Source organism: Parastagonospora nodorum, assembly GCF_000146915.1.
Source record: "Parastagonospora nodorum SN15 chromosome Unknown scaffold_20, whole genome shotgun sequence".
NCBI classification, from domain to species: Eukaryota; Fungi; Ascomycota; class Dothideomycetes; order Pleosporales; family Phaeosphaeriaceae; genus Parastagonospora; species Parastagonospora nodorum.
In genome coordinates, this window is record NW_001884568.1 from 48107 (window position 1) to 63538 (window position 15432).

Below are 15432 nucleotides of genomic sequence, written 5' to 3' on the forward strand. Positions count from 1 at the left end.
AGATGCTGCCAGCGACGGCTGGTTCTGCGGCTCTGCGGGTTGCACCTTGGGGCTGTGCATCGTCGGACTGCGGCACGAAGCGGTCAGCATGAACGCCATCGTTCTGCTGACGTCGGTGTGCACCAGTTCGGATGCGTGGAGGGCGGTAAAGTGTCGCTAGGAGTGTCAGACAGACATTAAGTCGACTATGGGTTGTAGACACGAGGGGTATTCATTTTAGTATCTAAATAATGCCATAATCATGCATGCAAATGCCACACGCAGAGCCGAACAAATGGAGACTCATAAAGGATATTGTCAATCCATTGCATCATGTCCGTATGCATCCAACCCTTTCCGACTTCCCGACTCTCATGCAAAGATTCAAATGCCTCACATCATCTATATGCAATTCTTTCTCTCTGCCCATGCAGCGCGTCTGTCGCACATTTTCCAGGTGGGACTTTCTCTCTTGTCTTGTGAGTGGTTATGAAATAATGCAATATGCCCTCTACTCCATCAGATTTCCCCCTCACCAACGCCTCCACGACACCAAGGATGGTCCAGAACTTGGCTGATAGTAATCCTCTTCTCGACATCCCGATCAAGCATCAGGCGTACAAGGTCGATGCTCTCCTCGCTCATGACCCAAGGCACTCGCAGGTCGTGATCCATGATCTCGTCTATACTATAGAACGGGTTCTCTTTGTAGATTATGGTGTAGAGCAGGATGCCCAGAGCCCAGACGTCTTGCTCTTTACCGCGGTACGCGCGGCCCGCAAGGACTTCGGGAGCGGCGTAGTCTGTTATGTTGTTAGTATGGGGAATGTAGGACGGAGAAATGGGGGCAGAGCCTACCAATAGTGCCTACAAAGACGTCGAAAGGTCCACTTTTGATATACGCTGCGCTGCCGAAGTCAATGAGCTTGATATTACCTTCCCCGTCTAGCACCACGTTTTCGTCCTTGATGTCACGGTGCACAACCTTAGCTTTGGTGTGCAGATGATGTACAGCTTCGGCAACCTGGATAAAGATCTTGCGGCATTCCTTTTCTTCCATGTTGACACGAAGTTCGATGTAATCGAATAGGTCCATGCCAGGCAAGCCATGAGGTACCATCTCGATGTAGTAGTTTGTGTCGTCCTCGAAGAAGTCAGACATTTCCACGATGTTAGGATGCTTGAAGCCGTCTCGCCTTAGATAATCTAGAACGTGGATCTCAAGAGGAACGGTGCCAAGTCGTCGATCGCGCGTCCATGTGTCGACCAAGATGCGGCGCTTTGTGACATACTTGATCACCACTTTCTTTCCATTGTTCTTCTTGAAACGACACAGCTTGACCTGCCCGTAGGCACCTTGACCCATCTCTTCAAGGATAACAAAGTCGTTGATGGTCTTCTTCGTGGGCGGTTCGTCCTTCTTGGCGGGGACCGCCGCCGGCGGCATAGTTGAGACTGGCGCTTTCGAGTTATCGGCTCGTGCAGAGTCTTGTATTTGTCTTGTTAAGAGTGAAACAGGTGGCGTACTTGATGAAGATGCTGAGTTATCAGATGAGGGCTCGTCGGGGAAGTTAAGATTCGACTGTCCAGGCTCAGGTTGGCGAGGCGGTGTTCCAGGTCGTGACATGAGAGGAGTCACAGGACCGATCCCATGGTTTGCAGCGTGCAGCTGCCTAGAATACGTTATCCAAAGAGCGTATACCAGCTCTGGACCCTTGTTTTGTTTCGCTGGCACGTCTTCCTCTTCAATTACATTCTCATCAAAGCGTGGCGTCTTTTCACTCTTCACGACTCGCATCTGCACATCGACCATGATATCTGAGCCGTCGCGGTGGAGCGCAGGCAGCCCGCTCGGCCGCAAGAAAATCGCGGCGGCGTCAGCACTGCCTTCTCGCATAGCAAGCAATGCCCGGGCGCGTCGGAAACTGTGTTCAGGGATGACTATACCGTCGACCAACTCGATCTTGTCCTCGTCGGTCATTACATGCAGTATCTTATCGAAAGCTGGGATGAGTTTGCTGACGTGAATACCTTCAGGTCGCGGCTGCCCGAATAGTGCGGAGGAAAAGACCGAGTTGGAGCTTGTGACTGTGAGGTCGGATGAGGAAAGCACGATGATGCCTGCGATGTGAGGGAAGCTCGAGACTCGGAATGTCAGCTCTCCAGGCAACGCCTCGACTGTTACTGGAATATTGATACTGTTTGATGTTCGTGCGGTGTAGCTGAGCACGTCTGCAATCTCGTCGTAATCCAAGCCACCTGTGTTTGTGCCTTTGAGGCGTGGAATGCCGGGTAGTAATCGCTTGAGATCCATTCCTCTCCGCAACCGATCGCTTCCGAATACCGCGTCGATGGCGCCCCAGCCCTTGGAAACGCATCCAACCTCGTCAACATTGATGAACACAACGTCTTCTGCGATTTCTTCGAGCACCCAGATGAGGCCGCCTCTTTTCTCTTTGACCCACAAGCTGGCAGAACCTGTTGCACCATTTCGCTTCTGGATGGGAATGACGTCTCCACAAAGCAAGACGCCTCTTGATCCTTTCGACTCGTGATTCAGTTTACCTGTTTTCTTGGCATTGTAGTATGAAGATCCGCTGCCGTCATCCGTCTTAGCCTTCCTAGCCGCCACTACGCGCGATGAGGGCTTGCTCAATAAACGTGCTGTAACACCGCCGCCAACTTTCATATTCGTGGATGGGCTCAAGGCCGGGGCCTGGCCATCTCGCGGTGTGTTGGATCCAATGTCTGGATTCCTCAACTTGTCTTCGAGCCACTTTCTGCGATCTTCTCGCACGACCTCGAGGATGCCCAGCTTACGGACCTCAGCTCTTGTGACACCGAAAACTAGGCATGCTAAGTCGTTTGCCGATGTAATGGTCCATGGCGATTGTGCTTCGGTGGTAAAGATGGCTTGCGCGGCGGGAGCGTGTCGACTGCCGTGACCGTGTGGTGCTGACCCTGCCGAGTGTGGTCCCGGGACATTGCTGAAGCTCGGCTGTGCAGCGGGAATGGATGAGGGGGAGACCAGGTGGTTGACGTGACCTAGGTCGGCGATGGAGTATGGCTGTGCTAGGACATCGTTGAGCTGGCTCTGTATGGTGAGAGGCGCCACATCAGTGAGGGTGCGCTTCAGTGCGGCACGTTGAGGTCGCCGAGGTGGCGGCGGAGACGAGTCCCTTGCTTGTAGGCTTGACGATTCCGACGCTACCTCAATGGCTGGACTGCTCAGCGACTCAGGAAGTTCACTACTGGGGCTCGCGACCTGTGTCGTTGTTGCTCTGTGTACGGGCGGCCTCGCAGCCTCTAGCATGCTCTCAGGACTGTGGGATCTGTCGGCAATGGAGAAGTCCTTGTCAAAGAGGTTCTCGCCAGACATGTCCGCGGGGCCAGTGATGGGTCCTAGAGCACCCAGGCCATGTGCGCCAGCACCGTCGTGGCCTATCAAGTTTGCCCTGCTCAGCAGCTCCATCATGCTCTGCACTTCCTGGTCGCCGCTGAGTTTGGCCTGGGCGTTTGCTATGCCTGGGTTCGTAGCGGCCCACCCCAGCCTGTCCCGCATGAAGTCTATGGACCGCTTCAGCACATTTTGACGGTTGTGTATAAACTCCTCCGACTGCGTCGCAAACGAGAACGAGTGTAGAGACCTGCAGTCGATCAGCCAAGATTCCCAGACTCGTGGACCACGACAGTCTTACTCTGAGGGGAACCTCAAGAGGTCCTCGCCAAAGGCAAACGCCGGCGAGCCTGGCGCGGTGGGCGCGGTAGGCGCGGTATCGGAGGGGTGCCTCGAGACGGGCGGCGTGGCAATATTCAGTGAAGTTGCGCGCTGTGTTGAGGGCGGCAAGCGTGAGCCTCCCTGCTGGCGAATGCGGCGGAGACCAGACACGCCCATGCCATGCTCATGCTCGGGGACGATGGGCGACCTGGGGCGCATGTGTCAGCCACTGCACAGCTTGCATGTCACATACACGTCCGCTGGCTGCCTCTCTGGCCACCCCGCCATGCACGTACAAAGCACGCATACTAACCTTGTCATGCGTTCCAGCTGCCCCGCGTCGAAGCTCATACGCTTCCCCGTGTCTATCGCTGGCGGGCCCCGCGCCCTCAGCAGGTTCGAGGTGCTCTGCGTCTTGGACAGCGGGACATAGTCGGGCGAGTCGTGGAACGTCGGCAGGGCATCGTAATGGACTTCTTCGGGTTCAGAGCCTGGCGGAACAAGCGTGTCAGCGAGCGCGTCCATGCGAGGCCGGAGGAGAGTCGGTGGTGGTGTAGGTTTACATGAGGGAGTCACATCTTCACGTGGGCATGGTGGGGGCGGTGAAGCTGGCATGAGCAATTGCTGTCGCGCGGGAAGGCGTGTCGTTCCTCCGTACACTGCCAGGCGTAGACACGGTGCGCGTCACGATCGACTGTGCTGCGGCGGCTGTGTTGCAAAGCGTCTTTGCGGGGACGTCTGGGCGCGGAAGCGTAGGGCGAGGCTGCTGTGGCTGTAGTATGAAGCGTAGCGATGCGGAACGGCGGTCAACACTAGCACTGGGCGTCGCGAGGGAAGGATACTGGCATTGATGTGTGTCTATACGCTGCTGCAACCAAAAAGCGCACTGGGGACGAGAGAGTCTTTGCATCGAGACCACCTGCACGCCTCCGCACGTTTGCCCCGCAGCACAGACTCCCACCTCCCGTCGTAGTCGCCTCCACGCTCCATGCGTCCTAGATCTTCGCCATCTCACGCGAACAAAGCAACAAGCACCCGTGGTACAATTCGCATGCCGACGTCATCAGCGACCATCATCAGTCGTCGGCGACGCTCGAAGCGACATGTCGCACCAAAGTCGCTGACAACACGCGCTGCTGGAACCTTTGCGGACGCCTCTGTCTGACAGCGCCGGCAAGCGTCCGTTAGCAGCCTTGACATGTGTTTCTACCCTACAGCTCATACATGTCAATTGCATGCGCCCCCGCTACACCTCCCTCAATCGATCCATGCCCTCCACGCTATTTCAGATTACGGACCCTGTGCCCAAGATTCATCGACAGCTCATCATGTGTACCATGTTGCACTTTGTTCGCATCCAGAGCCTCTCTCGCGTACCATACAAATTGATTTTCCGTTGCTGTGCAAGTGAGCGCTAGGTCCATCCTCGTACTCCCCGCGGGCCGTCATTGGCTGAGGATAACATACCCTTCGCGGACGCTGATCACCACGTATACGGGCCGCGAGCCCGACACACTGCAGCTCGTCGCTGACGAGGGACCATGAATGGGCTCGGAAACGCGAACAGTATCGCATCTACATTGGGCTGTTACATCGGATTGCAAGCTGGTATCATCATTCTGTATGCGACGTACTCCAGTGTGTGCTTGACCCATTCATCGTTGTCGAAGAGCTTCCTTGTGTTGGTTCCAGAAGTTCCGACATCCTAGTGACAGTCGGTCAGTACTTTGTTTTCTTGCGGCAGTGAAGCACACACCTCGATGCATGTTGACCTGATCGATCCACCACTCTCCAAAGCTGTCGTCCGTGGCCATGTCTGTTGCAGTGACTCGTTCCTCTCTCTTCAGACCGCACATCATGCATGGCTGTCGTGCGGGTATGCCACCTTCCGATTGCTTCAACGTCTTGACGGGCATCGTCTCCTGGAGGTCTGGCACTAGACCAAGTGTCCCAGCCTTGATTTGGTTTGTACCAGACACCACGTGTCGAAGTCGTCCAACCTGCTCTTTCCACACTCTCACAACATCCGAAGTCTCCCTCTCCTCTTTCATGTTTTCCCCTCTATCGATGCCCGTGAGCTTCATGCCTGATGTTGCCCGTGAAGATGCGGGACCAATGCGCATGCCCTGGGATAGATGCTGATCACGTTTCCATCGTAGCTTTCGACCCGCAATGATGTGCGCGGCAACGTTTGCGAGCACGAGGTATCCCTGCAGATAATTGATCGTCGCTGGTTCAGCCATAAGCTTGTTTCTCATTGGCAATGTCTGTGCAGCCATAGGCTTGAAGAGCTTTTCCTGTGCATCTGCGAATAACGAAGGGAACAAGGATAAGAGCACACCAGGAGGCGGTACATTGGTTGGCGGTAGCTCCCCAGGCTGTGGATCTTCAATGGTCGGAGACAGTATGGGTACAGGACTTGCAGCCCCCTTCTTAGTCATTGCGTTTTCTGTGACTCTCTTACTTGAGGTATTCGCTGGCGTCTTTGTGGGAATAGAGGCCTCCCAATCATCGAATGTGTCCCAACCATCATCTTCTGTCTGTGGTGCTGATTTCGTCCCAGGTTGCTTCGGGTTCGTCATCTCACCGAACGCCCCACCGCGACTTTTCTTCCTTGTTGATTGACTCAGTGTAGTAGGCTTGTTAATACTAGTCCTCGTTCCGATGGATGTCGAGGGCTTGGGCTGCGATACACTCAAATCCCCGAGCAAGTCAACGAGTCCGGAGGACTGACGGCCTACCACTGGAGCATCGGCGTTTGAATCGACACCCTCAAAGTCTCCAAAATCGTCATCATCATCCAAGTCGTCTTCTGCGTCAAATAACACGCTCGGGTCTACTGATTTCTTCGCTTTAATTATGGGCGCTTTCTTCCATAACCTTTCGTCAGGCCGGCTTGGTTGCTTCAGATCAAAAGCTAGTGGATCTTGGATGTTCGTTGTCGTGGACCCCGTGCTCTGCGGTAGCTGTGCAGTCAATGTTGACGCGATTGCGAACGGGTCCTGGCCTGCAGAAGACGCGGGCTCAATTGTTGCAGAATCACCTTCGAAATCGCCCCAATCATCATTGTCATCGCTTGCGTTCTCTAGTGCAGTCACTGGTACAAAGTTCTGGAACTGTTGCTGTTGGTATAGTGATTGCGGCTGAGCCACTGGGGTTGGTGTTGCGTCCAAGCTGTCAAAGAAGCTGAAGTTTGGTGGCGGTTGTTGTGCCGGTCTTGCATTTGAAATCGGTTGCTTCCCTTGACTTGCAGTCGATTCTGCTGCAAACTCTGCGAAAAGATCCGCTGACATGGCTCGAATTGCACGGTGACGATGTGAGAGCGAGGAGTGATGCAGCTGGTAGATTGGCAAGGCGCGACCACGCTAGCCCTGAAGCTAACCACAATCTAGAAAGTGCTGCACACCCTCAATAATTACTCTTCATCACATCCACTTGAGGAACATACATAGCGTGCTGGAGGATGTGTTGACTCTGTCGCACAAGAGATAGAAACGAGTGGCTACAGAAGCTTAAGGGAAGAAGCAGCTGGCTGGAGATGCGGCCCCCGTTTCGACTTCGACCCAGTACCACCTGTTTACCCCTCATCGTGAAGTAAAAGTTGACAGAAGCCCATACACATACACCCGCTCGGTGTGCGATTTCATGTTGCATGGAGCTGATTCATGATGTCTTTTCTCTCGATGCTCTTCGCGTCTCCACCGGCTCCCGTGTTCACGTCCTCCTGCCTCATTGACCTCTCCTCCAAAATCTACATCATCACCGACACCTCTTTGCCCAGCAACATCTCCCTGGCAAGAACACTGTATAATCTACATGCTACAATCTACATTGGCCTATCCTCCTACGACACTATCGACATCCTGAAAGCCTCCTGTCCAAACTCCAAAGGTCATCTCAAACCCTTCGTCTACGACCCCTCCGATCTCGCCAGCGTCAAGTCCGCTGTCGACAATTTCTTGGAAAACGAATGGCGTCTCGATGTGCTGTTTGTCAACTGCAGCAATGAATTCCTCCCCTGCTTCGTTCTTGTAAAACTCCTCATGCCTATACTACAAACCAGCGCGTCGCATTTCTGCCACCCTAATTCATCAATCCGTGTCATATGGATCTCCGAAGAAGACTCAGCACAGGCCAGCTGCGATCAACTCTACTTCCTCGCGCAGGAGTTCTCACGGCGTAAGCAGTGTCCGAAGCTGAATGATTCGTATGCGCACACGTTGCCGAACAGCAATCCCTCGGGCGTGCAGCATGTCCTTGTGGATCAGCGTCGACAAGGCGCAGATCTGCGCCGCTCCTTTGGCCGATTCTTACCTTTTGGTGCGCAACGCACAGAGTATGATGTATGCACGCTGCTGTATGCTGGACTGGCTCCCAGGGTAGCAAGTGGTGATTGGGTAATACCTTGGGGCAGGAAGGGCGAAGTGTCTGAGTTTGTTCGTGCATGTACAGCACGACAGAATGACGAGACAAATGGCGTGGCCGCTGCTTTATTTGAGCATTACGAAGAGAGAACGAGAGTTTCTATGTAAACGCACCCATAACGAAGTCAGTGAGGCAAAGATCATGCAAGACATTCGTCGGTCACAGTATCAAGTCATCAACAAGCACAAGATAATGATTGTCCACCCATAACTTTCATTCAGATCATTTGTGAAGTCTATGGAGGGACTACGCCAGGAACCCTAACCTAATCGTTATGCATGATACATTTCAAAAGTCATCATAGCTTTTCCGAAGCCACCACATCCCCAGAACCAGGTATCTAGAGAAAGGAAAGAAACGAGCGACTCGAAGAGAGCGCGCTTATTTCTTGATAGCCTTCTGGGCAGCCTTGGTGACCTTGCCAGCCTTGTCGGCCTTGACGACAGACTTGATGACACCGACAGCGACGGTTTGACGCATGTCACGGACAGCGAAACGACCGAGAGGAGGGTAGTCAGTGAAAGCCTCAACGCACATGGGCTTGGAGGGAACCATCTTGACGATGGCAGCGTCACCAGACTTGATGAACTTGGGTGAGTTCTCAACAGACTTTCCGGTACGGCGGTCGATCTTCTCGAGGAGCTCGGAGAACTTGCAAGCAATGTGGGCAGTGTGGCAGTCGAGAACTGGTGCGTAACCGGCACCGACCTGACCAGGGTGGTTGAGGACGATGACCTGGGCGTTGAAGGACTCGGCACCCTTGGGGGGGTCGTTCTTGGAGTCACCGGCAACGTTGCCACGACGGATCTCCTTGACGGAGACGTTCTTGACGTTGAAGCCGACGTTGTCACCGGGGACACCCTCGACAAGCTGCTCGTGGTGCATCTCGACGGACTTGACTTCGGTGGTGACACCAGCGGGGGCGAAAGTGACGACCATACCGGACTTGATGATACCGGTCTCGACACGACCGACGGGAACCGTGCCAATACCACCAATCTTGTACACGTCCTGGAGGGGCAGACGGAGAGGCTTGTCGGTAGGACGGGACGGGGGCTCAATGGCGTCAATAGCCTCGAGGAGGGTCTTGCCGGTGGCCTTGGTCTTGATCTCCTTCTCCCAACCCTTGTACCATGGGCAGTTGGTGGAAACGTCGATCATGTTGTCGCCGTTGAATCCGGAGATGGGGACGAAGGGAACGTGCTTGGGGTTGTAGCCGACCTTCTTGATGAAGTTGGAGGTCTCCTTGATGATCTCCTGGTAACGGTCCTCGGACCACTTGGTGGTGTCCATCTTGTTGATGGCGACGATGAGCTGCTTGACACCGAGGGTGTAGGCGAGCAGAGCGTGCTCACGGGTCTGACCATCCTTGGAGATACCAGCCTCGAACTCACCAGTACCGGCAGCGATAATGAGAATAGCGCAGTCAGCCTGGGAGGTACCAGTGATCATGTTCTTGATGAAATCACGGTGACCGGGGGCGTCAACTAAGTAAAGTGTTAGCAATAGAGTTCGTTAAGAAGTGAGTTCATCACGCTGCTTGCTTTCTTGCTTGTTGTCTTGCTACTATGTCCTTGTGTTTCTGCTTGTCTTTGTGCCTCTTCAGATCAGTGCTGCTGGTGCAGGCTTTGTCGCATGGCGCGCAGTAGTGAACGCGGTTCGCGATGGCGGCTTCACGAGATGCTCTCCTGTTCAGAGCAGCAGCTGAGAGCGGCTTCAGAACCTTGCGACCCGCTTTCTCAGCATCGAGATGAGCTTTGGTGAGAAGATGAGAGTCCAAGGCGTGTTGGGTGGCGGCGTTGTGATCACACACCTCGCATCGGAACCGCTGAAGGTCTTTGGCTTTGTTCCGGACATCGGCAGCGATCTCATTCACTCTGCCAGGGTTGCGTTCGCTCCAGGCCTGATGTTGCGCCAAGTTGTTCTGCAGGTAGAGCTCTTCATCCTCCTCACGCTTCCTCTTGCGACAGCGTTGGGTCTTTGCTACATTGCGCTGGAGTCGGAGTTCATGAGCAAGGACAAGCTCTTCCTCGGTGAGCTCAAGGTCTGCTCGGACGCTCTCAGACAGCGAGAGGTGAGTGCAGCCAGGCTTCCAAGTGACTTCAGCTCGAGACCAGAGAAAGAAGTCAGGAATGAAGACGTCATCCATGATCATCTTGACGCAGGCGCAGAAGATTACAGCAAAGACTGACTCCAATGCTAGAAAGCGGGCCCGGAGTCGAGGAACAAGCTGAGGAGGGGGCAAGGGGGTCCAGCACAACATCCCAAAACATAGGGAATAACCCTGATTTAGGGCGAGTTTGACGAGGACGGGGATGTTGCCAGAACCTGTCAGGTACCCGGTGTGTCGACCTTGAACCCCAGCACTTGCACTGGTCCCAGACCCGATGTAAAGAACAGGCTCTAGCTCAAGATGTTCGAGGATGAGAGCGTAAACAGCCCAGAGCTTGGAGGCAGGAGGCTTTGGAAGGCGTCGAAAGAAGTCGAGACCAGGAGGCTTGCTTGAAGAGAGCACCTCAGCTAGACCTGGAGCGACCTGAAGAGGTGCGTCGCGGACCACGTATATGCCCACTGGGACAGCGATGCGAAGGCTACCTTGATGTCTGGGTTGATGTACCAGGAAGGAAGATTGAGGTTCACCAGCTGAAAGCCAGCAGCGTCGATGTGTGACTCAATGGAACCGTAGCGAGCGTCGTAAGGGTCCTCCATGGTGAAGTCTTGAAGAGGCAGAAAGACAGAATGTAGGCAGGATGCAAGCTGGATGCAGCCGACGCAGAAGCTGAACAAAGGTGGGATGCTGGAGGATGAAGCCAGAACACAAGAGCAGAAACAAAAGGCATCCTCCAGGTCCTGAAGCGGCAGCAGCATGATGCTGGAAGGAACATGCTACACACGAAAGCAAGAGCATCGTGAAGCAGCAGCAACAGCATCATGCGTGACAGCAAGAGCAGCAAGAGCATCATGAGCATCATGAGCGACAGCAAGAGCGTCATGAGCAACATGGAAGGAGATAAGAACAAAGAAAAGGTGCAAACATACTACAACATGTTAGCATCGTGAAGCACAGGAAGGTAAGGGTAAAGGCACTGACCTGACGGTTACATAGTAACGAGGAGTTTCGAACTTCCAGAGCGCAATGTCAATGGTGATACCACGCTCACGCTCGGCCTTCAACTTGTCAAGAACCCATGCGTACTTGAAGGAACCCTTGCCGAGTTCTGCGGCTTCCTGTGAGTGTTGTTAGCAAGATGAAGTTTAGCACGATGAAGTTTGAAGCGAGCGAAAGAACTTGGCAGGCAAGGCGCAGACGCGCTTCGCGATTTTCGTGTCGAATGTGCGTCATGGTGTTGAGTTGGCGAAGCCCCGAAATGGACTAGCGCTGGTGCAGGAAAAGTTCGCACACCCCACCATGGAAAAATGCCCCTCTTTGCGATAAGCCAAAAATTGGCTGCACGCTCAAAGGAAGCACCTGTGCCTGCAGATTGCCGGATCGAAAGAAATGGGTAACCGTACCTTCTCGAACTTCTCGATGGTACGCTTGTCAATACCACCGCACTTGTAGATCAAGTCTGTATACCAATGTGAGCTGTTGTGACCCCGCTTCGTGTGGAGGGGCAAGGCTTACGGCCGGTGGTGGTTGACTTTCCGGAGTCAACGTGGCCGATAACGACCACGTTGATGTGCATCTTCTCTTTACTGAGGAGGTTGTTAGCATACTGTGTGTCATGATGTGGTGGCGCGGCTCGAGGCACGAAGCCAGCAGGCTGACTTACCCCATGATGGCGGTTGTGTGTGTTTTGGTTTATGTGGAGGTTGAGGTGAAGTAGGTTGAGTGCTCTGCACGCAATGTCAGTGGTGGTTGAGAGTAAGAGGCAGGCGTGGTTGACTAACCAGATATACAGCTCGTGTATGGTGTGGGCGACAAGGCGAGAAATGGGTGTGGAAGGGAGGGCAAGAATATAAAGAGAGGCGGGGTGTGCCAAGGAATCCTAGCGCTAAAATTGTCGGGCTACGCAACGCAAAAACTCTGCTGGCAACGCCCAAAGGCCCCAGCCGGGATCTCTCACCTGCGACGTTTCAATGGCAAAATAGGCAGCCAGGCGCTGCAATTGGCTCTTTGGGCCCTAGCCTCTGTGACCGCCCTCTAAATCCGTTGCCACAGCCGCATCTGCGACTTCATCATGCGACTTCTCGGACACCACCGCGTCACGGCCACAATCAATAATTTTACTTAATTGGAGATGATAATTCGGGGCCTCTGTCCTCAAGCCTTCCTTTGTATTTGTTCGATATGCTCTAAAATTACAATGTAACCAAGCCACCCACCAGTCGTGTTGTGGAGGCAACATTTGCTATTGCAAAGAACTTTTGGCGGGGTACTTGCCATCATAGCCCCACTATCCTTTGTGTCTTAGTTTGACGCATTTCAATAGACCTGATTCGACTTTGCCATCTTCTTCATGCCGCCCAGAACATGCACAACACCGTATCCAAATTTGCGTTGCCGCTGCTACCCATTGCCTTCCAATCACTTCGATGAAAAAAGCAGGCACTCATTGACTCACAGTTGCATACGTCTGCCGGCCCCCCCATTTACCGCCCTACCGCCCTTTCTAGTCACCATCACAGGCCAAGCCCCGCCATCATGATGGTCGACGCAGCCAAGGTTTCGAGAATGAAGGGTATGGAATGCCGTAACTGATTGTGATTGCGAGATGACCTCGATCAAAATACTGGGACCACCAGGCAGCGGCAAAATTCGTGCCCGCTCTGCACCTAGACGACAGAAGCTACCATTCTTTAGTAGCATACTTAGTCGAGCCTGAAGGTATACACAGGTTTAAGATACTCTAGCTGATTCTGTTAGAAGTCTCTGAGCATGTACAGGCTACCTCTCAACCTCTTCTCCTCCTCTCGTCAGGAAACGGTGGGCAGAAATTTGGTCAATGCCTGGTGGGACAACTCTTGAGGCTGACGGTACTCTGGAGGCCTCCGAGTATTATCAATGTTTGGCCCTCTTTTGCGCGCCGGCGCTTGACCTGCTTGTAAGGTCTAATGCTATTTGTGAAAGGCGTTTCAAGTAGACGGGCAGCCTCGTTACAATGCTGCTCAAAATTCTGCCAATTCCGGTATGCGTCATTTGGGCGTCATTGATAATTGCCCTGCCTGAGACTACTCCATATCGACGAGCAGTTCATTTCCCGAGCTATATTTATACCCGAATAACTCACACGTATGACAAGAGGGTAAAAATTATCTTAATCGTATCCTATCTAGTCCAGAGTTGCTATGAATCGGTCAAGATATTGGACAGTACCTGCTCTCGAGCGCTTCTATGCAACTTACCTCAGGAGTATATGGCTTTGGGCGGGCTTCTTCATGCTGGCCGGAGAACTTTGGATACGTTGGTGTCATACCTGCTGTGCGGTGGCCAGCAACGAGAGAAGAGCAGGAGTTGAGTCAAGAAACAGCATATCTGCGAGAGGAGGTTAAATAACGGGTCCTTGGTGCTGATCATGTTATGTACACGCTCAGCTCCACCTACCTCACGTACCAACACTGCCGCACATCCACTTATGAAGACCCTGGTGGTTCATACGAGAAACAGAAAGCTGGATTGGGGCCTGTCCCCGTGGAGAATAATGGCTTTAGCCTATCTATATTGGAGACTTCCCCGCACTGTTGCCTTTCCGGGTGTTGTTTTCCAAGGCGATGCAGCTCAAGCCACGCTCCACAAACAGGGACGTCCACACAGCTACGATGCGAGATCTTCGGAGACAAGCAATCTTCCCCGACAAAGCTGCTGAGCTAGACCAAAGTTGATCTAAAAAGCATGGTAAATAACTCATCCGTGAAGCAAGCCCCACTCTGGACCATGCGCTCCGCGTCGGAGCTTGTCACAGAATTCGATTTCAAGATCTCAATTATGATGTCATTTAGATCTTGTCACTTGTTCTTCTTTATTCAGTCTAGATTATAATGCGAACATTCTTCCGGCAGCGCATCGTGCTGACTGCCATATGTTCACAGACCAGAGGGTCAATTCGCGTCAAGTTTAAACACAGACGACTATACTTCGTGCTCGATGTCAGCAACGCGAGGAACTTTGTGCAACCGTAAGCTACAGAATGTCGCAACGAGCTCAATCTGGCCAAAGTCAGTAAACGTAGAGCGCGGAATTCGAGGAGTTCATACGCATTGTTGGATAGTCTCAACATCCTCCATGCTCACTCCTATCCGTCTTGTACCTCGTAGATGCCATGCTGTCTCTCTGGGAAGATTCTGGATCATGATGCCAGAGAGCACCGTGAGCTCAGTCTCCACATCGTTCAGAATACTGTGATCGGACAGGTAAAGCCCATACGTGATCTGCTTACTCGTCCAGTCTAATTGCCGAGTTATAATTGAACACAATCAAAAGAATTGCTTGCCTACCAAAGTCCCGCTGCGAGGCCAGCACGTTGTCGATATTTTGTTGGTTATGCTTGTATAACCGATCTTGCCAGGCGAAGCCACGCTTCGCATTGGCCTCATCGCACTGCCAACCTTCTCTATCACTTCGTCAGGATGTCTTTCGCCTATCCTGTCTCTATCTTCTCATACCTTGAAAAGCTGTAGTCTTTGTCTTCAGCTCGCGTGATCGCATCGATGTCGAAGACTGCCTCTAGTGGTTTGCAGACACCAATGATCACGATCAGCTTGAACAGCGTCTCTCGTATGCGTCGCATCAACCCTTGTCGCTGTTCTGACGTAGTATATTCAGGTCGCTTGATGAGCTCTTTGTATAGCAATGGGGCGAAACCAGGCTGGCCGCCACCAACCATTGCTGCGTACTGCGTCCTGATGAGCATCAAAACTTTCTTGTATGGACTCTCTTACAGTCAAGATGTACCACTTGTCAGATCCAAGCGATTTTGACGGAAATTTCTCCTCGACTGCTTTGAAAAGGGCAAGTGCTTCGTCTTCAGTTGGGTCGCGCGGTATTGGGATCTCGTGACTAGTCATCTTGTCGTCTTCGTGTATTGCCGTACTTCGAGTTCGTTTATGTTGTTTATGTCTTGGTCGTCAAACTTCACTCTTTTCCAGTTGGTAGTAGATGGTGAGACTGAGGGAGCGAATTAGGACGCTTCAATGAAAGCGCCGGATTCGGCGGGGTAGGTACCCCACGCTTTCGGAGAGGGCACGACACTCCCCGAGCTCACTGCCTATCACGCACTACTCGGGTCGATGCATGGCTTTAGCGATCTGGCGCTGGATGAAGACAATGTATGTAACTCCTGACGTGTGGAAGAATGACAACGATCGCAAAG

The 15432-nt window shown here is 53.0% G+C and overlaps 7 protein-coding genes across 7 annotated transcripts; 2 read left to right on the forward strand and 5 right to left on the reverse strand.

Moving 5' to 3' along the window:
- Nucleotides 1-498: 498 nt before the first annotated feature.
- Nucleotides 499-4222, reverse strand: SNOG_11660 (hypothetical protein; the record flags this gene model as incomplete). Its single annotated transcript, XM_001801847.1, has 5 exons — nt 499-782; nt 838-1434; nt 1507-3626; nt 3678-3905; nt 4011-4222. The coding sequence occupies 5 exons, from the start codon at nt 4220-4222 to the stop codon at nt 499-501; spliced, it is 3441 nt and encodes a 1146-aa protein (XP_001801899.1).
- Nucleotides 4223-5272: 1050 nt separating this feature from the next.
- SNOG_11661 (hypothetical protein) lies at nt 5273-6990 on the reverse strand (the record flags this gene model as incomplete). The annotated part of the gene is made up of 4 exons (XM_001801848.1): nt 5273-5282; nt 5332-5402; nt 5452-6002; nt 6162-6990. 4 exons carry the CDS (start codon nt 6988-6990, stop codon nt 5273-5275), a joined length of 1461 nt encoding a protein of 486 aa, XP_001801900.1.
- A 375-nt stretch (nt 6991-7365) lies between these two features.
- SNOG_11662 (hypothetical protein) lies at nt 7366-8090 on the forward strand (the record flags this gene model as incomplete). The annotated part of the gene is made up of 2 exons (XM_001801849.1): nt 7366-8040; nt 8076-8090. 2 exons carry the CDS (start codon nt 7366-7368, stop codon nt 8088-8090), a joined length of 690 nt encoding a protein of 229 aa, XP_001801901.1.
- A 208-nt stretch (nt 8091-8298) lies between these two features.
- On the reverse strand, nt 8299-12045 carry SNOG_11663 (hypothetical protein). The gene is made up of 7 exons (XM_001801850.1): nt 12014-12045; nt 11896-11959; nt 11748-11818; nt 11636-11691; nt 11214-11350; nt 10718-10725; nt 8299-9609 (listed from the first exon to the last, which is right to left on the reverse strand). Exons 2-7 carry the CDS (start codon nt 11898-11900, stop codon nt 8504-8506), a joined length of 1383 nt encoding a protein of 460 aa, XP_001801902.1. The 5' UTR covers nt 11901-11959; nt 12014-12045; the 3' UTR covers nt 8299-8503.
- SNOG_20125 (hypothetical protein) lies at nt 11054-11356 on the forward strand (the record flags this gene model as incomplete). The annotated part of the gene is made up of 2 exons (XM_001801851.1): nt 11054-11169; nt 11239-11356. The coding sequence occupies 2 exons, from the start codon at nt 11054-11056 to the stop codon at nt 11354-11356; spliced, it is 234 nt and encodes a 77-aa protein (XP_001801903.1).
- A 1304-nt stretch (nt 12046-13349) lies between the features above and the next one.
- On the reverse strand, nt 13350-13596 carry SNOG_11664 (hypothetical protein; the record flags this gene model as incomplete). Its single annotated transcript, XM_001801852.1, has 3 exons — nt 13350-13391; nt 13469-13516; nt 13540-13596. 3 exons carry the CDS (start codon nt 13594-13596, stop codon nt 13350-13352), a joined length of 147 nt encoding a protein of 48 aa, XP_001801904.1.
- Nucleotides 13597-14311: 715 nt separating this feature from the next.
- Nucleotides 14312-15127, reverse strand: SNOG_11665 (hypothetical protein; the record flags this gene model as incomplete). Its single annotated transcript, XM_001801853.1, has 4 exons — nt 14312-14508; nt 14558-14673; nt 14726-14955; nt 15002-15127. 4 exons carry the CDS (start codon nt 15125-15127, stop codon nt 14312-14314), a joined length of 669 nt encoding a protein of 222 aa, XP_001801905.1.
- Between the last annotated feature and the right edge of the window lie 305 nt (nt 15128-15432).

What these genes read in the sequence shown, in the direction of transcription:
- SNOG_11663 (XM_001801850.1), bottom strand. An exon ending in AAAGTCAACCACCACCGGCC is followed by an intron (nt 11,692 to 11,747) that starts GTAAGCCTTGCC and finishes ATTGGTATACAG; the next exon opens with ACTTGATCTACAAGTGCGGT. An exon ending in CCATCGAGAAGTTCGAGAAG is followed by an intron (nt 11,351 to 11,635) that starts GTACGGTTACCC and finishes CAACACTCACAG; the next exon opens with GAAGCCGCAGAACTCGGCAA.